Source organism: Halichoerus grypus, chromosome 8 (assembly GCF_964656455.1).
Source record: "Halichoerus grypus chromosome 8, mHalGry1.hap1.1, whole genome shotgun sequence".
In the NCBI taxonomy this organism is placed as follows: Eukaryota; Metazoa; Chordata; class Mammalia; order Carnivora; family Phocidae; genus Halichoerus; species Halichoerus grypus.
In genome coordinates this window covers 125410290-125432495 of record NC_135719.1, presented here as the reverse complement: position 1 = coordinate 125432495, position 22206 = coordinate 125410290, and the positions used below count along the sequence as shown (strand labels likewise).

Sequence of the window (22206 nt, the reverse complement as noted above, 5' to 3'; positions counted from 1 at the left end):
CTGCTTGTGCTCTCTCTCTCAAATGAATAAATAAAATCTTGAAAAAGAAAAAAAAAAGAAAAAGAATGAATGAATGAATGTGTCACTAGTGCCTGCTCATACTGGTTTCTTAAGCTGAGTCATCTTACCTTGTCCTCAGGCACCTTTAGGGTGCCTTTACTCATCCAAACTCTGCAAGGACTTCCACTGGAATTCTGGAGGGATGGGCAGAAGCAGAACTAGAAATAGAGAAATAGAGAAAACTAGAAATAGAGAAATAGAGAAAACTAGAAATAGAGAAAAGAGAGAAACTAGAAATAGAGAAAACTTTCTTGCCCAGCTGTTGCCCCTGATCACATCCTTAGCATCCTTCACCTGGACTATTTTTAAAGCTTCCTAGAGGGACCTGGGCCTCTACAATCACTTTCTCTAACCCATCCTCCATGTCCATGTCAAAGATCCTTTGAAACACAAATCTACTCCTGTCACTCTCATGCTTGAAGTCTTTCAATTGCTTCTCCCTATCAGGAGGATGAAGTCCAAACTCCTCAGTTTGACCGGGCACCTGATAACCTGGCCTTGGGCTAGGTTGTGATCCATCCCATGATTTTTACAGGTGCTGAGTTTTTTTAGTCCTACCACACTACTAGCAATCGCCCCCATGCGCTATTTCACTCCTTCCCATCTTTGTGTGGGCTGATCCCACCTCCCATTTGCCTAGGGACTCCTAATCATCCTCTAAGTCTCTTTTGAGTCCCTTCCTAATGCCCTCTGTCAGAGTTAACAGAGACCTTTTCTGTGCTTCCAAAGCATTATGCACGTATCTCTTCTTTGCATTATAATGTCCTTTTTGCCTGTCTTCTCTCCAGGGCAGAGCAGAAGGAGGAAAGAGATGATGACTCTATTTTCCTGAATCCCCTGCACAGAACACAGTGCCTGGTACTCTGTAGGTACTCAAGAAATACAAGTGGAATGACTAAGACATCGTGCTTACAAGACTGCTAGATGCAGCTGAAGAGTCCCCAAAACAGGAATCCCTTGAAGGGTTTGCTGTTAATATTTCTTAGACATCTACTTAATTTTTTCATCTTTAAGTAATTACCTTTAGAGATTCTTATCTAAAGTTTAGAAGCTCAGGCCTGGATGACGTGGCAAAGCATTTCTCATAGAATTTCAATGATCACCCAAGTTAATCTCAGATGTTACGATTTAGACATACGCACACTTGCACACACTTGCACAGTAGCATGTGAAGTCTCTTTCAGAGGATAAAGGTTGAAATTGATTTCCTTGAGACTCATATATGAGCTTCAGTGGAGTCCAAGGTGCAACCCAATGAGCTCTCACCCACTTCTGTATTTAGAGCCTCCTAGGACACAGCATCATCTATTTCGACAGGAGTTATGTATATAAGTTCATAAACTTGTGTTTATGGCTCAAAAGGGAATTTATTTATTTCACATTTAAAAAATATTTTAATTCCAATATAGTTAACATACAATGTTATTTTAGTTTCAGGTAAAATATAGTGATTCAACGATTCTACATATTACTCAGTGCTCAAGATAAATGCACCTCTTAATCCTCTTCACCTATTTCACCCATCCCCCCACCTCCCCTCTGGTAACCATCAGTGTGTTCTCTATAGCTGAGAGTCTGGTTTTTGATTTGTCGTTTTTCCCTCCTTTGTTTTGTTTCTTCAATTCCACATATGAGTGAAACAATATAGTATTTATCTTTCTCTGACTGGCTTATTTTACTTAGCGTTATGCTCTCTAGATCTACCCAAGTTGTTACAAATGGCAAGATTTCATTCTCTTTTATGGCTGAGTAATAGTCCAGTGTATATATGTGTCTCTATCTATACCTATCAATACAACGTCTTCTTTATCCATTCATCTATCAGTGACACTTAGGCTGCTTCCATAATTTGGCTGTTGTAAATAAGGCTGCAATAAACAGAAGGGTGCACATATCCTTTTGAATTTGTGTTTTCTTATTCTTTGGGTAAATACCCAGCAGTATGATTACTGGATCATATGTTTTATTTTAATTTCAAAAGGGAACTTTATTTTATTTTTTAAAAGATTATAGTTATTGATTTGAGAGAGTAAGCGAGTGCACGTGCACAAGCGGGGGGGAGGGGCAGAGGGAGAAGCAGACTCCCCACTGAGCAGGGAGCCAGACATGGGGCTCCCCGGAGGATCATGACCCGAGCTGAAGGCAGACTCTTAACCAATTGAGCCACCCAGGCGCCCCATCAAAAAGGATTTTTTTTTTTAAGATTATATTTATTTATTTATTTGAGAAAGAGAGAGAGAGAGAGCACAAGCAGGGGGAGATGTAGAGGCAGAGGGAGAAGCAGGCTTCCCACTGACCAAGGAGCCCGATGTGGGACTCGATCCCAAGACCCTGAGATCATGACCTGAGCCTAAGGCAGATGCTTAATGGACAGAGCCACCCAGGCGCCCCATCAAAAGGGAATTTTTTAAAAAAACATTTTTTATTATAAAATATATCTTCTCCCAGCTGGCTTTCCTGGGCATCTGAGTTGGGGCGGGGTGGGGGGGTGGGGGGGTGGGAGATGGTGGGGGGTGGCAGCCAACCAGCTCTGGCCTCTAAATGCATATTCATAAGCCCCCCACACCGGTTGGCTGCGCTAGGCAGCCCCCACTGTCCCCACTGCTGCGGCAGGGCTGGGTCTGTCAGCTGGTGCCTTGCACTGAGAAGGGGCGACCGGAGGCTTCCCTCCCTCAGCCGCAGGCACCGGGCCTGCCTGGGGAGGAAGCCAAAATCACTTCCTGACCATGGTTCTTTATGCCCAAGGCTGGTGAAGAGTGGGCTGCTCCATCTTCTGGGGTAGCAGACCCCACCTGGCTGCAGAGCCCAGGACTTGGATCTCCCTGAGGGCATCTTCTCTGTGAGTAACCTTGCCAGAGACCTTTTTTTTTTTTGATGGAATGTTTATTATAAAAAGGTTCAAGAATGCAGAAAAGTGGAGAAGCTAGCATCACAAGAGCCACGACTTAGATTTAATCAGGGTTCATATGGTGCTGTATTTGCTTCATCTGCTTTTGTTGGCTGAAATATTTTCGAGCGAATCATGGACAGCAGGAATTTTTGCTCTGAATACCTCACTCTGTAATAGCCTGATAGGCATCTCCAGAGCACTTTTGAAACTCTTCTTTCATCAGGTTCTCACACCAGTCTTGAGTGAGGGGATGATTTCATCCCCATTTTAGAAAAGCAGAAAAAGCAGAAAGTGTGGCTCGAGGGCCAATGGTTGTCATAGAGCCCAGACCACCTAAATCCCAGCCCAGGGCACTGGTCGTGGCTGCAGGAAAGGATCTCACATCCACCAGTGTTTTGCTAGATAGTGATGAGACATTGCAGCCACTTTGTGACCTTGGGCATGTCATTTCACCAGTCTTCGGTGGCCTCATCCATAAAGCAAGAGCAGGGCATGAAGATCCGAGGTTCCCTCACACTGGTCTGTGATGTGTTCATTGGTTTTCAGAAAAGACAGTGTAGAGGTTTTTACAAATCTAAATTAATTTGGGTATTACGCCCTTCCTCTCTTTTCTTTTCTTTTTTTTTTTTTTTTAAACCAGGGTAGTTAAGATTCTTTTTTTTTTTTATGAAATAAAAATGATAGTGGATTGTAGTCTTTTGCCTACCTATTTTTGGGGGGCTCTTACCTGCAAATAAAATATCAAGACCTCTCAGGCTGGTCCAATTTTTTGTTTGTTTTCATTTTATTAATGGTTGAAATCTAAAAGTCTGGAACCCAGGCACTGTACCAGATGATCCCCAAGTCCCCTCCAGGGCTAAATAAAGTTTCAGGGCTGTGGGGCCTCCCAGGCCTGCCCTAGAGGAAAGGGAAATTGCAAATTAAGGAGTGCCTATGGTCAGTACTAGAGAGAGAGCAGCCCCCACAACTCTAGGAAACAGCACTATTAGCAGTCCAATCCCCTTTTACAGATGAAGAAACTAAGAAGGGAGAGAGGCAAAGTTAACCTATGTAAGATCACATAGGAGTTAGTAGTGAGTCTGGCCCAGGTCCAGCACCCAGTGGATCACCCTCACAGACACCAACGACTCAGACCAGCCGGGTTTCAGGGCTGTGTGGACTGGGCTGTCAAACTGACCCCCTCTACCCATTTTCACCATCAGCCAATGCAGGGAGAGCTGTCCAGGGTTAGACCAGAGATGGATGGGGTCATCCCCAGCCCAGAGCCACATGGGGATGATACTGGGGCCCCCAGAGAATGAGACAGAGATGAGGCTGTATATGAAAACACCTTAGTAAAATGTAAATATGCTGTATGACATTGAGATGTGCCAGCCTGAACAAATTTACATTGGCAGTTAAAGTTTGTTAAGCCTGGTGAGTACCTGGATGAGAGGCTGCTCAGGAATACTGTATTCGTACATGATGTGCGATCACTAACATGAATTTCCTGTGGTGGACCCTCAGATCCTGTGCCATCTGCATGGGAGAGGCTGTTTCAGGCTAAGGCATTTTCCTCCATATTTCTCCAACCGTACTGTGCGCGCTTTTTGGGTAGGCACGACTGGTCTCATCGGAATCCAACCATCTGCATAAATCTGGATCGAGCATCACTGGCAGCGATGAGAATGTTGTATCTCTTGGGCTTTGCATGATGCCCCATAGCCAGCCTTGCTTCACTGATTGGGTCTCTGGTGGTCCTGCTGGAGTGTTTCAGAGGTGTTTGCTGTTCCCCAATTGTGGGCACAGCACAGAAGGGGAGACACGCAACCAGCATGTGAGCTATCCTTTCCCTTTGCCCCCTTGAGCGGATATCAAGGAAGATTTCTTGGAAGGGCATAGACTCACAGGGAGAAGGGCTCCCCTGCTAGGAGGTGATCTGTGCAGTTGAAAATTCCACGGACCCTGGCTGCCTTTTCAGCCCGTGCCCACGGCCTCTAACACTTCAGACACACGGTTTCTTTCTTAGGCCTATTATTTACTTGAAATTCCACCTTGCTCTCACTTTACACTTTCTAGCTATAAAATCCTACATAACTTTGCACTTATCTCATGAACCCTGTGTTCCGTGCTCATGTTTGTGGCTAAATTTGCTTCTCTAGTAGAGCTTTTTACATCTGGTGCCCAGGAATGTATATCCAGGAAAGAGTCAATGAGAAAATCCAAGCTTTGTTTGTTTGTTTTTTTAGTAGACTTTAATTTTTAGAGCAGTTTTAGATTCACAAACTGAGCAGAAGGTACAGAGATTTTTTATACATCCCTTGTCCCCACACATGCATAGCCTTCCCCATAAATGCAAGTTTTTTATTATCAAGGGCAAAGGTTGCTTTTTTTAAATTACAATGTGAAAATGTACCCGTTGAAAATATGGAAAATACAGAAAAGTAAAAAGAAGAAATAGAGCAAAAGAACTATCCATGGTTCTATCCTATTCTAAACAACATTGCTAACATTTTAATGCATTTCTTTCTCATCTCTTCTCCTTTGTATTTTTAATAAGTGATTTTCTCTCTCCCTACTTATTATAAAATAATGTTCTATAAACTCTTCCTAAACATGGTTTTATTTATTTATTTTTTATTTTTTAAAAGATTTTATTTATTTGTTTGACAGAGACACAGCGAGAGAGGGAACACAAGCAGGGGAAGTGGGAGAGGGAGAAGCAGGCCTCCTGACCGAGCAGGGAGCCTGATGTGGGGCTCGATCCCAGGACCCTGAGATCATGACCCGAGCCGAAGGCAGATGCTTAATGCCTGAGCCACCTAGGTGCCCCTAAACATGATTTAAAAAATGGTTACATAATATAACATCACATAGATAATACCATATTTATATTTAACCTGTATCTACTCTAATTGTGGGATGATCGTTTTTGACATAAATCTGTGGGTATGGCATCATTTTCTTGATTTTACTTCTTAGACATAGAGCCATTGACTCAAATGGTATAAACATGTTTAAGTTTCATAATATATAGCCCATAAATATCCTCCCAAATATGAGAAAAATGAGCCAGCTTGCTAAGAATCAGAGGTACAAAGGGTGAAGTGATATTTTCACCCATCGTACTGGCAAAGAATTAAAGGACCAGGAATGCCCAGTGTCGATGAGGATGAGGGGCTCTGGGGATATGTGTGTTTTATAGATATGTTGTTAAGAAAGAAAACTGGCTATTTAAAAGTATACATGCAAACAATGCAATGAATAGATCCTTATAAAAATTCAGTTAATATAGAAATATACAGAAATTACTCTGTCACTCCCCCAACTCCACTACCAATCAGTTGGTACATTTCTGAAGGGCAGTTGAGCAATGAGCATAAAAGTTTCACACATGCCTAGTCTTTGACCCAGAATTTCCACTTCTAGAAATATATTCTAAGCAAAAAACAGTGTAAGTTCCCAGAGATATAGACAACACTGTTCATTCCAATATTATTCATAAGAACAATAGCTAACACTTATCAGTAATTTACTACGTGCCAGGAATTGGTCTAAAAACTGAATCCTTACAACAACCCTATGGTAACAGTAAGTGTTATGGTTATTTCCATGTTATTGATGAGAAAACTGAGGTACAGAGAGGTCACAAAGGTAGTAAGCGGCTCTAGGGATTTAAATCGAAGCAGTCTGACTCTACGGTCCATACTCTATTGTCTGTATTACTATACTAGTGACAACATAAGAAAAAATCTGTCTGATCAAAAGGGAATTTACTAAATAAATTATGATATATACATACAATGGAATATCGTCAGCTTTCACTATGTTGTAGATTGATACTGACATAAAAAAACCAAAAAAAAAAAAAAAAAAGGAAGCCATAGGACTATGTATTTATAATTCCATTTTTAAAAATTTATATGATTAGGAGCAATCATGTAAGTTTATCTGTACACAGAGAAAAAAGTATGGAAAAAGTTAACCAAAATGTTAACTGTGATTTTTTTTTTTTTCTAGGAGGCAGCATTACAGGTATCTTTCATTTCCTCTCAGTACATGTCTATCTTTGGGAAGTAAAATGACCCTTAATTGCTTTCATCATCTAAGATACCCAGTAAAGCTATTTTTAAAGGGTTGTGGCAATTGCTATTCCATCAGTAAATGTGAGTGTGCTGCTAGTTAATTTTTAAACAGAAAGCATCGCGGCTTCATGCCACACCCAGGTAAAGGGCTCTGGGTGGCGCGCTGGCCCAACATACAGGCTTCCTGTTTCTCAGCTGCCCAGATGCAGAGTTTCCACGATTGTCCTCCAGAGATGGGCGTAAACATCTCTGGGCATCCAACCACAGTGGAGTCTGGCTGGAGTCTAGTTTCTGGCCTCAAGACATTCCTGCTGATTGTTGCTTCATTAAGCACACTGAGCTCCTTCTCTTACCCCAGTAGTTTTGTCTTCTGGAGCACACAGACTACAGGGAAACTCAAAAAAACCAAAACCTTAGATAACCCACAGGGGAGATTTGGCAAAGTTGGTGGTTCTGTGTCCTATCTGTCTCTGTATTGGTTTTGCTCCGTGTAGATGCTAGAAAGATCTGAAATAATGTACCTCTAATGAAGAGATGAAAATCAGTCTACATGAAAAAAAAAAAAAAAAAAAAAGAAAATCAGTCTACAGGAAGCACAAAAAACAATTTATGCAGCTGAGTCAGCAAACATCTATTTGGCGACCCTTGGAAGTCAGGCACCACCTGGGGACACAAAGAGGGAACTCAGTCTAAAGGAGAAGAGACAGGGCGCCTGGGTGGCTCAGTCGGTTGGGCGTCTGCCTTTGGCTCGGGTCGTGATCTTGGGGTCCTGGGATTGAACCCCACATCGCATCGGGCTCCCTGCTCAGTGGGGAGTCTGCTTCTCCCTCCCACTCTTCCTCTGTGCTCTCTCTTTCTCAAATAAATAAATAAAATCTTTTTAAAAAATAAAGGAGAAGAGATATTGATTACTTCAGAGAGGAGGTGACATTTCAGTTGGATTTTGGAAAGGGAGTAGAGGTTTGCCAGGTAGAAAAGTGAGAGCAGGGCCTTCCGGGCAGATGGGATAGTAAGTGCCAAGACCTGGAGTCATGAAGGAGTTTGGCGTGCTCAGGGAACACAGAGCCCAGGACAGCTCAGTGGCAATGCTTAGGCAAGTGGAGCTGAGACATCCGTACCTCATATTCAACGGGCAGCTGGCAAGGACTGATTCCATGAACAGGCATAAGCAGGCCCATGTTTTAGAAAATTAATGCCGATGCCAATGTTGCTGATGGGACGGAGACAATCAAAAAGGAATTTCCACTGGCTCCCACCATCACCGCAGCTACCCAGCCAGCAGCTCCTGTCCATGTACGCTGCCTCCCCCGCTACCATGGACGAACCGAGGCTCCTCCTCGCTAAAGTCCATCTCCCCCCATGCGTGACATCTCGCCCCCACCCTCCTACCCCAGGACGGGCTCCAGAACTTCTCCCCCTCTGGCCTACAGTAAGAGACTATCTTTCTACGGCATCACCATTAGCCTACAAATATGCTGCTATTTCTTCTATCTTGACCCCATTTCTCCCTCCAGCCACTGTCCCGTTTCTCTCCTCTCTGCAAAACTCCTGGAAAGAGTTGTCATAGTTAACGTCACCAACCCCTCCTCTTGTCCTTTGCCCTAAATCCATTCCGACCAGGCTTTTTCTCCCTGCGCTCCACCAAACTTCTCTGATCAAGATCTCGAATGCCTCTATGTTACTAACAATCCTTATGTGACTTGAGCTGTCCCTGCTCCTATAAACACTTTCTTCACTTGGCTCTCAGGAACTCTCATACCCCTAGGTTTCTTCCTACCTCACTGATCGCTCCTTCTCACCCTTGACTCATTCCCTTCTTACCCCCAGCCTCTTCGTGTTGCTATTGCCCCAGGACTCAGACCTTGGCGCCCTCCTCCTCTCTGTGTACATTCATTCCTTGGTGAGCTCGTCCGTCTGCATATTGACAACCATCAACTTTTTATTTTTAGCCCAGATCTCTTCACCAAGTCCCAGGCTTATTTATCCAACTGCTTTTTCAACATCTTCATTTAGATGTCTCATAATTATCTCAATTTCAACACGTGCAAAACGGAGCTCCTGATATTCCTCCCCAAACCCACTCCTCTAGAGTCCTTCCGACTCAGCTCATGCAATTTCGTCCTCCGCGTTGCTCAGGCCAAATGCTTTGGAGTCATCATCGGTGATACTTTATTTCTCTCTGTGCTCCACATCCAGTCTGTTAGCAAATTCCATGGGCTCCCCATTCAACATATACCAGGATCTGATGTAACTTGCCACCTACATGGCTACTATCCTAGTCTGAGACACCTCACTACATTATTATCCTCTGGGTCACTGTCTAGATGCCTAGAGGCCTAGAGTGTTCTAAGGCTGTTTCTACCCTTGCTCCCCACCCCCAGTCTATTCTCCATCCAGTAAAAAATGATCCTTTCAGAACTGAGTCAGGTCATATGACTTATAAACTTCCAGTGGGTCCTCATTTATGTCAGAGTGAAGGCCAACATCTTCACAGCGGCCAACAAGGCCCCATTACAATGGCCTTCCATACTTACTTAGTATGTTACGACATCTGGCTCCCTTTGCATGAATGTTAGCTCCATGTGGGCAGAGGATTTTGTCTGTTGTCAGCACTCGATCCACATTTGTTGAATGAATGAATGAATGAATGAATGTAGAAGGACCAGAGTGAGGAGAGGCTAGAGGATGGGGGACCAGTCATGAGGTATTGTAATTCTCTAGGTAAAAAGTTGAGACCCTGAATCAAGAAAGTGGGAAAGGCACGGTGGGATGCAGTCCAGAGAAATTTTTTGCCATAAATGACCAGGCATGGTAACCAAATCACTGTCGAGGATGAGGAGTTGGGGAGAGTCAAGGAGACTTCCCAGCTTCCAGCTTAAACAAGATCAGTAGTATGCAAGGTGAGGCAGAGGGGCAACTATAGAGTTTGGGCTTGAAAATGTTGAATTTAAGCAGGAGATGTTCACTCAGCAGTTAGAATAATCATAACCAATCCCCTCTTCTTTTTGGAAGGTACTTACCTGAAAATATATACAGTTTGTATTATTGCGAGTCTCTCTTGGTTAAAATGTCAATTCTGCCAGTCAGTGATCATTATTAGTTAGAAAGCAGCCAATGTGTGCTTAATGAATGACCCAGATATGCCTAGCAGATGGTAAGAGCTGATGTAAAAATCGCTTTTTCATATTATACAAATACTATATATTCATTGTCAAATGATCACAGGAAGTTAAGAAACGTGTCTCTCTTCACGAGGTGGTAAACCATCCAGACTGTTGGAATGAATTTAGCGATACATTTTTAAATGTACATTAATTCGGCAAATCATCTATTTTATCTTAGTAATTTACAAATGTCTTACTCAAAGCAAAAACCTTCTACGTATTCTGACCCACGAGCCTCGCTTTCAGTGCCATTTGCCTCGTGATGGCTCGGCAGGACCACCTCCCACCCTCCGCCTTGGCACTGGGAGCGGCATTGCTCCCGGGGAGCTTGTCGGGTGTCTCTGCTGGTCGCCCGGCAGCTCCAGGTGGAGGTGTGGCCACGTCCACACAAGAACCCAGAGGCTCCTGAAAAGCCAAGGTTTGCCCGAGGTAGAGAACTCCAAGTAAACTTTAGATCGAGAGTAGGAAGAAAACAAGCAGACTCTGTCCTGCCAGCATTTGTGCAAGCAAAGCAAAGGAGAGTAGAAATTTCTGGAGGAAAGAAATTCATTTACCTCTTGTAGGAAAGGAGGCATCCACTTGACAGAGAAGTCAGCCTCTTTTTCTTTTTTGAAGATTTATTTATTGATTTGAGAGAGAGAACAGAGGGGAGGGGCAAAGGGAGAAGGAGAAAAAGCCTTAAGCAGACTCTGCACTGAGTGTAGAGCCCAATGCAGGGCTCAATCTCATGAGATCAGGACTTGAGCCAAAACCAAGAGTCAGACAATTAAACGACTGCACCACCGAGGTGCCCTGAAGTCAGTCTCTTGTGCAGGTCTTTCCATCTCCAGGGTGGCCGCTAAAGTGTGGTTGTGTCAAAGGATTTGAGATCTTTTTTTAAATTTTTTTTTTTTTTTAGATTTTATTTATTTATTTGACAGAGAGAGACACAGCGGAGAGGGAACACCAGGAGGGGGAGTGGGAGAGGGAGAAGCAGGCTCCCCGCCGAGCAGGGAGCCCGACGCGGGGCTCAATCCCAGGACCCTGGGATCATGACCTGAGCCGAAGGCAGATGCTTAACGACTGAGCCACCCAGGGGCCCCAGGATTTGAGATCTTAGTAACTGAGAGCCACTCTCAGCCTCACTGAGCCTTGGTTTCCTCCTCTGTAAAATGGGAGAATTACACTGATTCTCAAGTTTGGCGCCAGGTGCAATGAGGTGGCATGTACAAATGTTTTGTAAACTCCAAGTGCCTTAAACTTGCTATCTGAAGCCTCCTGGTTAAAGTAGAGTGTATTTTCATACTTTGTGGGGAAAAAAAATAGCTTTAGGCAGGCTTTCCCAAAATAGCTCCCTGCTTCTTCCCACACCTTCATCCCAACTTCCAACCCCCTTATCGCACTTCTCCTTCATAACAGGTATCACGACCTGAAAATAGACGTGTTCATTCCCTCTTCCCCTGGGAGGCAGCCAGCTCCATGAGAGCAGGATTCTGCTGCTCTGATTCACCACTGTCTCTCCAAGTGCTCAAAGGCCCGATGCATAGGAGGTGCTTAATAAATAGTTGTTGAACATGAAAATGAATGCATAATCTGATTCTTCCAGGAGCAGGACAGCTGGTTCTCAAACTCTGGTTTGCTGGTTTCAAATGCAGGTTCCCTGTCCCAGTATGGAGGGATTCTGATTGTGCGGGACTGGTGGGGGTTCCTGAATTTGCTATTTTTAACAAGTTCCTGGGGGTGGGGGTTGTGGCATAGACACTAAGAAAGTCACTCTGAATCAGATAAACCTTGTTTGGACTCCAGCCTGTCACTTCCTAGTTGTATGAACTTGGGGAGGTTACCTAACTTCTCTGAGCCTGTTTCCTTATCTCTTAGATGAGAATGACAACATTCTCAGGGAGTTGTTATGAGAATTAAATTAGGCATGGATGTAAAGTTCTTGGCCCAATGGCAGTTGTGCAGTTAGCTGCTGCTATTACATTTATTTTTATTATTCTATGGTTATGCCCTAGCAAGAGAATTTCTCCCTGAAGGATCACTCTTGGGAATGTTCTTTTTTTTTTTTTTTTTTTTAAGATTTATTTATTTATTTATTTGACAGAGAGAGAGCGCAAGTGGGGTAGCAGCAGACAGAGGGAGAGGGAGAAGCAGGCTTCCCGCTGAGCAGGGAGCCCGATGCAGGTCTCGATCCCAGGACCCTGGTACCAGGACCTGAGCCAAAGGCAGATGCTCAACTGACTGAGCCACCCAGGTGCCTCAGGAATGTTCTTATAGTAGGATCCCAACCAGCGGTACAGCATCACCGGGGAGCTGGTTAGAGATACAGAATCTGCCCTACCCCAGACCTGCCGAATCTGATCTGCATTGTAATAAGATCTCTAGGTGATTTGTTTGCACATTCAGGTTTGAAAAGCACTGTGCAAAATCACATATGCTATCGTTTTCTTCCGGTCTCTAATTCCAGAGTCTGCTCAGGTTTGTAAGCTCTGACATCACGGAGTCTGAATCCTTGACAGCTGCTTCTGATCCTTCTGAGTGCAGAGGAGGAACCCTCAGCTCGCTCTGGGTACCCCTCCAGCTGAGGACGTTCGGAGAAGAGATTCCCTCAGGGAGCCACAACTCTGAGATGGATCCAAACCCTGGCTTGCTTCCTCCTCTGTCCCGGGCTTGCTCCCACCTGGCAGAACCCTGTATGGAAGGTGAGGGAAGCCCAGCCCCTCGAGAGAAGGGCAGAGACTCCCCCTTTGCCTGGAGCCTGGGCCCCAGCTCCAGCTTTGCCGACCCTGACTGGTTTTGGGATGAGAACATCCAAGCAAAGAGGGCCAGGGTGGAGACCATTGTCCAAGGCATGTGCCTCTCTCCTCACGCTCTGGCTCTGGTCCCGGGCAACGCCCGAGCCAGGGATGGTGGCTGTTGCCCAGAGAAGGCCCGGGAGCGGAAGAGGAAGCAGAGCCTTCCCACGCAGCAAGGCCCCCTGAAGCCAGGCCCTGCCGGAGACCATGGCAGCAGGAAAGGGGGCCCTCGGGTAAGGGAACAGCTCCATCAGCTGAAGCAACAGCTAAGACATTTACAAAAGCACATCCTGCAGGCTGCTGAGCCCAGGGACACAGCCCAGGACCCAGGAGGCTCCGAGACGGACAAGGGCCCTCTGAGCGTAAAGCAGAGGAAGGGCTATGGATCTAGGCCCTGGGCTATGGACAGTGACCATTTCCAGGGTTCCCATGGGGACCTCTCCGGGGAGGAAAAACACAGAGCGTCTGAGGTGGGCTACCAGTCTGAGGAGCCCAGGTTCCTTCCTTGTGGAGCGCGGGCTTTGCTGGAGATTCTGAGGAAAGAATTGACCGGGGCAGTGTCCCAAGCTGTGGACTCAGTATTACGAAAGGTACTATTGGATCCACCAGGCCACCTGACTCAGCTGGGCAGAAGCTTCCAGGGGCTTGTGCCAGAGGGGAGAAGTGAGCCCTCACCTCCTGAGAGAGGTGCCTGTAAAGATCGATTTCCTTTGGCCACCTTGCCCAGGAGGGCGCAGCCACAGACTGAGGTCCCCTTGCGAACCCTATCACTGGCCAAGTCTCTGGATCCTCCTAGGTACCCTGCCTCTCTGAGGATGATCCCCAGATCCTATCAGGGTCCCCCAGCAAACTGTCCTTTGACTGCGCCTTCCCACATCCAGGAAAATCAGATTCTTAGCCAGCTACTGGGCCACGGACCCAGTGGTCACTGGAGCATCACCCTTCCCCACGACTCCTCTTCCCAAAGTCACCCCTCTTCAGAGTCTGCTCTGCGACCATGGGGAGCCGTCAAACTGCGACCATCAGTCCTGAGCCAGCAGCAACACGCCTTGCCCTTCCCTCCCCCCCGTTTGGAAAGACTGCCCCTTCTCCCCTCAGTGAAGATGGAACAGGGCGGTCTGCAGGCCACCCCCGATGTGCGGCCTTTTCCTTCAGTCCACATATCCTTTACTGGTAACTGAAGTTCTCACCGCCACAGCCCAGAGAAATGGGAAGTCTGGAAGGTGAGGGGAGGCGGGGACAAATAACTCCAGGGCATTAAATCACTTTGCTTTCCCCATGGACTTCTTAATGTTGCTCCCAGGCCCTCCTTCCCTGTGGCTCATAGTTATGAGGTTCTAACAAGGTGGTGGCCACATTCTGGGATTTAAGGATGCTGGGAAGGTTCTTTACCTTCTTTTTACCTTCTTCTGTGACACACTGGATTCTACCACTGCTGACTTTTTCCTTTGAGTCTGGAAGAGTTTTGTTTGTTTGTAAACTCAAAGGGGCTTCCAAAATATGATAAGTACCCGATGGAAGGAAAAACCCCATAACTTGGTTGTCAGTGGCCTGTATACCTAGGCAGAGAGGGTCAAAGGAATGACCTCATCTGAAGCATGGCTCCCCAGTCTCTTGGCTCCGCAGGCAAAAAAGCCTCTGGATCCTCCTAGGTTGTCCAGGTAATTCACGGGGAAGCCATGAGGGACCAGAAACTTCTGAGGCAGATGGAAGAGAGGATGCTTTCCTGAGGGACTAGACCCAAGAGGCATCTGGGAGCGGTAGGAAGCCTTTAGTCTGAGGAACAGCTTCTAAGCTGCAGCTGAGAGGACTAGAGCTTGGGGGCTGGGAATCTAAAGGGGGAGGCCCCCATGGGGGAGGCTGAGGGGCCCAAGCAGGTCTGTAGTGATCTGGAATTTACTGCAATCCTCAGGCAGACCCCACTCTCTCAAATAGTGTTGCCCAGAGTAACTCTCCTTCAGGATATTAATGTTTGTTAAGTTAGGAAAAAAGCAGCTTGGGTAAATACTAGATTATTTCTACTGGTTATTTAAATACTGGTTATTAAATACTGGTTATTTCTACTACTGGGTAGTTTGATCGGGAGACTTCTCAGAGCCTTTAACATGCTGATGTCCTATCTGAAGCTCTAAGAGGAGAGGGTTTGCAGCCTCAAACGCACATGACTAAAGATCCTCTTCCAACAAGCATCCTTGCAAGACTAAAGTTCCTGACAACATTAGTTTGGATGTTGCTTTTTTAGCGAGCGGAGCTTATGCTGCTCCTTCTCATGGGCAGCCTATAACTGAGTCTCCAGAGGTCACACCTGCCTATCCAGGTGTGAACAGTGGTGTCCTTTGCCGGGGAAGCTGTATGAAGGGCGGCAGGACGGGGTGGGCCCTTGTGTCCTAAAGGCTACGAGCGCCCTCTTCTGGTCACAGGTGTTGGAAACACCCCTAAAGCTTGGGCACGGGGTGGAGGGGGGAGGGAAACTGAGGCCGGCAGGCAGGCAGCAGCTATAAAACCAAGGCCAAGAACACCTCAGGGGCCACTACTGCTTCTCAGGCAGTAGGAAATCTTGGAAGTGTAGAGACAGATCGTCAGGAAAGCGCCCTGTGTGACAAAGGCTACCTGTCTGGACCTTTGGTAAGAGGCCACTTTGTTAAAGTTGGGCAATGGTGGAAGGACCTAAGGGACTCAGTCCCCCAAGGTTCTCCGCTATACTTCCTTTGGCAGGAGCATGCTGATATTTCTCGGGCACCTGCTGTGTGCGTAGCCCTGCTCCGTGAAATGAGGACTGGACTCAGAGAGCTTTGGGAGGTCTGGAGGCCCACCCACAGGGCTGGCTGCATGCAGTGATTTGGGGCCCCCAGGCAGCATCCTGGTTCCCCAGCTAGTCCCTCATTCCTGTTGCCTACACTCCAGCATTAGAGATGTGTTCCTGTGGGCAATGACCGCCGCTAAAAGCAAGCTACTAAGAAGCGTAAAAGCACGTTCACGTTCATACGACATCCGGCCAACAGGCAGAGCAGGTGCGGTGGCCAGGCAGTAGGGGGCAGCACCTGATGCGCTGCGCACCTTCCGCGTGGCCGGCAGGGAAGCCCCAGTTCCCGGGTATCAGTCCACCACCTCTTAGCCACAATTCTGAGACTCAAGAGCTCTGAAAATCCCTGTGATTTCTTCCCCCGAAGGCTGATGGAAACGTTTTCGGTGGCAAAACCTGCCCTGCCCTGATTGGAGGCTATTTATCGGCTATCCCACTTAGTGTAAATAGCCGTCCACTTGGCTATGGAAATACGAGTGTCTTGGATTACGGACTGCTGCCACAGCCCCTGCTCTGGCCGTTAACTAACATATGGTAGATGCACCATGTGGCCATTATAAAATAACAAATTCTGAAATCTGAAGCCCCTTTGGCCCAGCGTTTCAGGGAAGGGGTTGTGGGCCTGTGTGACCTCACCGTCTTCAGGCCTCCACTCTAGATCAGGTATCTGAGAGGCAGGGACAGAGAAGAAAACTAATTTGCCAAAAGTCACAAGACAGACACACGCGGAGCCAGGATTCAAACCCAGGACCTGACTGCCAAGCACAAGCTTTAACTACTACGCTTACAGTTTAAGAAATGAGGCCCAGAGAAGGTAAGTGGCTTGCCCCTAATAGGTGGCAAAATCAGTGTCTGAAACTGGGTCTTTGAACTTCTAAATCCAGTCTTCTTTCCACAGCATTTGTGAACCTTTAAGAAGGGTAAGAAGTGGGCCCAAGGAGGCAAGGGCAGGGGTCCTCTGGGCAGCAGCCTGAGTGCCAGGGCCGGTTATAACTGTAATCATTTGGCTTGGTCTCCTTTGGCTAAACTGATACGTGCTGCTGAGAAGTCTTAATTGTCCTAAAGGTACAGCTCTCTGACCTGAACTCCAAGGTTACTCTGTATAAGGCTTCCCACCCAGCCCCAGGACTGTCCCTGGGAATGCTATGGGCTCTGACTTTCCTCCCATGCTGGTGCTAGGCAGTCACACCACAGCGCCCTGCTCTTATTAGAGGAGAAGCGGTCTGTTCTCAGGTGAAGTACGGGTTGGAATATCATGGATTCAGGCCGACCATCTAATCACTCATTCATTCTTTCAGCCAACAATCATTTATTGAGCACCTACTATGTTCCTAGCACCGGGCTAGACACGAGGAATACAAAGATGAAAAGACAATGTCCTTGCCCTCAAGGAGCTCACAGTCTAAATGGGGAGACAAACATGCAGTAACATTTCCAGTAAGGTCATTGCTACAACAGAGGTTTGTACAAAGAGCCTTGATAGCCTGGGGTAAGGAAGGCCTAATTCAGCAAGGAAGTATGTCACAGAGGAGGGGTGTCTGAGCCGAGCTGGGAGGGGTGAGGGAGAGTTCTGCCGGGCACACGGGGAGCAGGCACAACCGAGATGATCAAGCTTCCTGAGCCCAAGCGAACTGTGATCCGGCACTCAGGCTGGTTAGGGGCTTGTTGGCTTAAACACTGCCAAGGGAGCTACGAGAATAGAATGGGGACCATCTGGTCAGCTCGTCTCATTTTACAGATGGGGAAACTGAGGCAGAGAAGGGGAAGGAAATCTCTCCATGGGGTTTTGAAATCTGGGACAGACCTGCCATCTCTTCCCATTCTATTCTGAAAGTGCACAAAGTACAACAAACTGTATTTGATGTCATATATGCCAGAGAACATTTGCACATCAAATGTTTTTTAAATTCTGAAAATTTACTGTACACATATGGTATTCAGCATCTGGAAAAAGCTTTTTTTTTTTTAGTTTTTTCAGTAAGCTCTAGGCCCAACAGGGGTCTTGAACTCAAGACCTCAAGATCAAGAGTCACATGTTCTACTGACTGAGCCAGCCAGGTGCCCTAAGAAAAAGCTTATCTGATCACACTTGCTAGAGACAGAAAAATGGAATTAATACACCATTCAGCTAGAAAAAATAAAATAGAAACCATAAGGAACAGGACAATTCATTCTTTGGATAAATTGATACAATTATTTGATAAACTGGTGTTAATTTTCCTTGACACTGAGATAAATCCAGGAGGGCCTAAATCCTGGTCACTTGAAGAAGGCCAAACTGATGTTTTTCTTCACACGCTACCCCAGCTCCAACCTCCTGAAGGCTTACTTCCCCGATGTCCAGGTAAAGTCATTCTTCACCTCTGAAAGCATCTGCAAAACTCCCAAGAGGCAGTGGGTTTTGGCCAGCAAGAGGCAAGTCCTAGGTCATCATATGTGCACGTCAGGTCCCCTTCGTGTTGCTGATGGAATCAGTATAATTTCCAGTTTTGGGCTGAGACTCTGCATGAATAACTTTGGGCCACAAAGTTGGGTATCTGAATTTTAAGCTTTTGAGCTGTAGATATACACAGAAACACACGGGGAGGGAAGGTGGCAGGGAGAGGGAAACATTAGTAAACGGCACCTTTGGCCTAGTGTTTTGTCTCTGCTGGGGAGACCACGAAAAAGAAAGAATATATAAAGAGTCGGACACTGTCATATTTATATTCAAAGTGCTGTACTTCAAAACTGACTGAAGGTGCATAGAGATCAAGCATGACAATAAAGAAAGTCAAGCTCTGATGATTGGAACCAGACCTTGCCTGTTCCCGTAAAGTTTCTGATGACCTCCTCTACCCTGGCTGTTGGGATAGGGTGGCTAATACTTTGTATCTACATCTTTGTGCTTTCCAGATCTTTCCCTCATATTCAGTTGCTCAGTTGACCCCTGCACCACACTCAGATTTCAATTCATTCTGCAACTCCAGGGTGGCAATGAACTGCTCTCTACTCTACACCCTTAGCCCTTCCTTTTGCCCTTGACCTGGCAGAAGGCTCTGAGGCTGCCATGTAATCTGCCCAGGTGCAGCAGAAGCATCTGACCTTGACCCCAGACCCTCCCAAAGTCACACTAGACACCATGGAAGGCATTTCATGGGTTAAAAAAAAAAGTCATAAATCCAGTATATCAAAAACAATATTTTCTAACAGAAATCATAGCTAATTGAGATTTTTCTGTGTATAAGTGAATAGGCTAGGAAAACAGGTGTGGCTTCTTTTTTAAAGAAAGCCCTTTTTGGGGCACCTACGTGGCTCAATCAGTTTAAGCATCCGACTCTTGATTTCAGCTCAGGTCATGATCTCAGGGTTGTGAGACTGAACCCGGGGTCAGGCTCCGTGCTGGGCGTGGAGCCTGCTTAAGATTCTCTCTCTTCCTCTGCCCTGCCTCCCCCCCCCCCGCCCGCCCCAAAAAAAGAAAGCCCTTTTTAATGGTGGTTGGAGCCATCCTTATTAAGCCCTATGTTGAACCGGAAGCTGACAGTTCTGACTCTGAACACCTCACGGCAGACGTCTGACCTGACGGACCCTGTTGTTTGTACAGTTCAACCGCTGCATAACCTCCCAGATGATCAAGTGGTTCAGCAACTTTCGTGAGTTTTATTACATCCAAATGGAGAAATTTGCCCGGCAAGCGATTTCAGATGGTGTCACAAATCCCAAGATGCTGATGGTACTCCGCGACTCAGAACTTTTCCGAGCTCTCAATATGCACTATAACAAGGGAAATGATTTTGAGGTAAGACCATGTACTTGGGTCCCATGAGGTCTGATGAGTGCCTTCCCTTCGTGATTGAGTTTTAGAAAAGATCCCCTCCTGTGTCTGTCCTTGAGTTGCTGAGAGCCAGGGCAGCCTGGGGCCAGTGTCTGTATCACCCACAAAGACGAGACTCAACGCCTTCTCTGAGGCAACAGGTGGATGTCACAAGATGAATATACAGCCAGTCTGCATTCTGAAACTGAAACAGAAGTTGACCAGATGTTGTGCCATTTTAGATCTAATACTCTGCAAGGAAAAGGAAAATTCCATAGCTTGTTGACCTTTTCCCCTTAGTGCCAGGAGGCACACAACTAAATGCCCGGCTGTTGTAGCACCTAGACTTGGCCTCCGTTTTCTTTATAATTTCTGTTCGTGTCATCATTTGGTTCTTTGTTCTCACTTGAACAGTTTTACTTGTGGGCTTTTCATGGCAAGTCACCTCAGATCCTTTCTTGAAATACTGAATAAACAGTATTCAAGCTTCTCCGTCCTTCTGGGATCTCTGTGAAGGCACACTGGTGGCACCTTAGAGGTAAAGCATCAGTAAAGTGTGAGCAAGTGGCCTAGGTGTCACGGGTGATTACTCCTAATCCAGACACGCATTTCCTTGTGTGCAGCTGACAGCTCTGCTGGGCTGGCATCCCGCTCTGCAGGTCACTGACTACACTTCCCTCTCCTTGCCTTTCTCACTTGACCCAGATGCCTCCAAGAAAGGGAAGAACTGTTGGCATCTACCAGATGTTCTGTCAGAATATGTTTGGAAACCTGAGCTTCCTTTCTGAGGCTCGTGGGGTCAGGGCGTGTGGATGGGGCAGGGCTGCCACATCTGTCCACGTGGGGTGGTCATGTGGCATGCAGTGGTGGCAAGCTGTGGGCCAGGCTGGATTTGGAGGACCTGTGGGACTCCCCATCATTTATGGTGCCAGTCTGAGTGAGGTCCTGGAACATATTCTTGAGTCCCCCTTCCACCTCATGCTTGGCTTTGGAAGCAGGAATGATTCCAAGACTTTTGGGTCCAACCCCAAAAGATGGTGGGATGAGGTACAACAGTTGTAAACTTTGGGGCCTGCCTTTCCACATTAGGCACTAAGGAAAAGAATACTAAAGACCTCCTTCGAACCACAAATTTAATTTCAATCGGAGTCAGAGTTTCCCACTTACTAAAAACATCACCATTAGTAGATTCAGCTTTTCCTACAAAGGGAGTGTCCCTAATATGCTTTTTCCCAGGACTGTCTCATGGGTACCATCATCTTAAGGTTTGTATTTGATGAGAGAGCAGGGGATTCTTAGGGCTGCAGAAATCGAGAGCCAGGAGAGTAGAGATGCTTTTATCAGCCCACTACCCAAGGAACAGGCAACATCGAGGTCTGCACGGCGCCAGGGCTCCTTGGCCTCATGTCTTTTCTTTCTCTTGGGTCTCTTTGGGAATGCAGGTCCCAGACTGCTTCTTGGAAATTGCCAGCTTGACGTTGCAGGAGTTCTTCAGGGCTGTCTCCGCGGGTAAAGACTCAGATCCTTCCTGGAAGAAACCCATTTATAAAATTATTTCGAAACTGGACAGTGATATCCCAGAGATATTCAAATCTTCCAGCTATCCCCAGGAGCTGTTTCAGAATTAAGATCCCACAAAGTGAGGAGCAACTGGCCAGGGTTTCCTAGGTTTGTCTTAAATGGCAGTCAGTACAGCTGTAGTCGTAGAAAAAGGGCATAAGGAGAAACTATCCCCCCCCCACCACATAGGTACTATTACCCACTTCTGATCATTTATTTCCTTTTTCAGAATCCTCAGAGTCTTAATCCTAACTATAAAACATATCAACCAAACGTACTGGTGTGTTGGTAGCATATTATAAAAGGGACACAACAGGGGCGCCTGGGTGGCTCAGTCGGTTAAGCGTCTGCCTTCGGCTCAGGTCATGATCCCAGGGTCCTGGGATCGAGCCCCACATCGGGCTCCCTGCTCAGTGCAGAGCCTGCTTCTCCCTCTCCCACTCCCCCTGCTTGTGTTCCCTCTCTCGCTGTGTCTCTCTGTCAAATAAATAAATAAAAATCTTTAAAAAAAAAGGGACACAACAGTTTGGAATCAGAACTTAAATCTCCACTCCACTGTTTCCAGGTGTTGTGACCCTGGGAACTCGCCAGCGTCTCTGTATCTGTAAAGCCAGGTTGTGAGGATTAAAAGATACCCTGTCCTAAAGTACTCTATGAACTGTTACTCACTACACAAATGTTAGTTTTCTCTCCCCTTGGCTTTCAGATAAAGTTATCTCGTGTGTGTGTGTGTGTTTTATATTTTTTTACAAATTGCTGGTTTTCGTTACCTATTTATTGAGCTCCACTTTGCTAGACACTTTCAAATACATTACCTTTAAGCTTTTCACTCTCAAAAGTAGATATTCTCTTCATTTGAAAAATAACCAAACCCAAGTTTGAGAACTGTGAGGTAACCTGGCAGAGTATAAGGCTAAGGCGTTTGGGTCAGCAGGGATGGTCAGGAACATGGAGGAACCTAAGCCCTTCTGATGCCAGACTACATGTGAGACCACCTCATGCTGCTTTTCGTGATCTCAAACAGGCCACCGTCCCCAGGAAGCATCCAGCCCTGATGGGGCACTGTCATCTGACACCCCCTGCCTAGTACTCAGGAAT

The 22206-nt window shown here is 46.4% G+C and overlaps 1 protein-coding gene across 1 annotated transcript; it reads left to right on the top strand.

The window, feature by feature from the left end:
• The first annotated feature begins 2701 nt into the window (after positions 1 to 2701).
• Positions 2702 to 21418, top strand: PROX2 (prospero homeobox 2). The gene is made up of 5 exons (XM_036114440.2): positions 2702 to 2899; positions 12625 to 14112; positions 17992 to 18099; positions 19339 to 19533; positions 20991 to 21418. Exons 2-5 carry the CDS (start codon positions 12787 to 12789, stop codon positions 21174 to 21176), a joined length of 1815 nt encoding a protein of 604 aa, XP_035970333.1. The 5' UTR covers positions 2702 to 2899; positions 12625 to 12786; the 3' UTR covers positions 21177 to 21418.
• Positions 21419 to 22206: the final 788 nt, after the last annotated feature.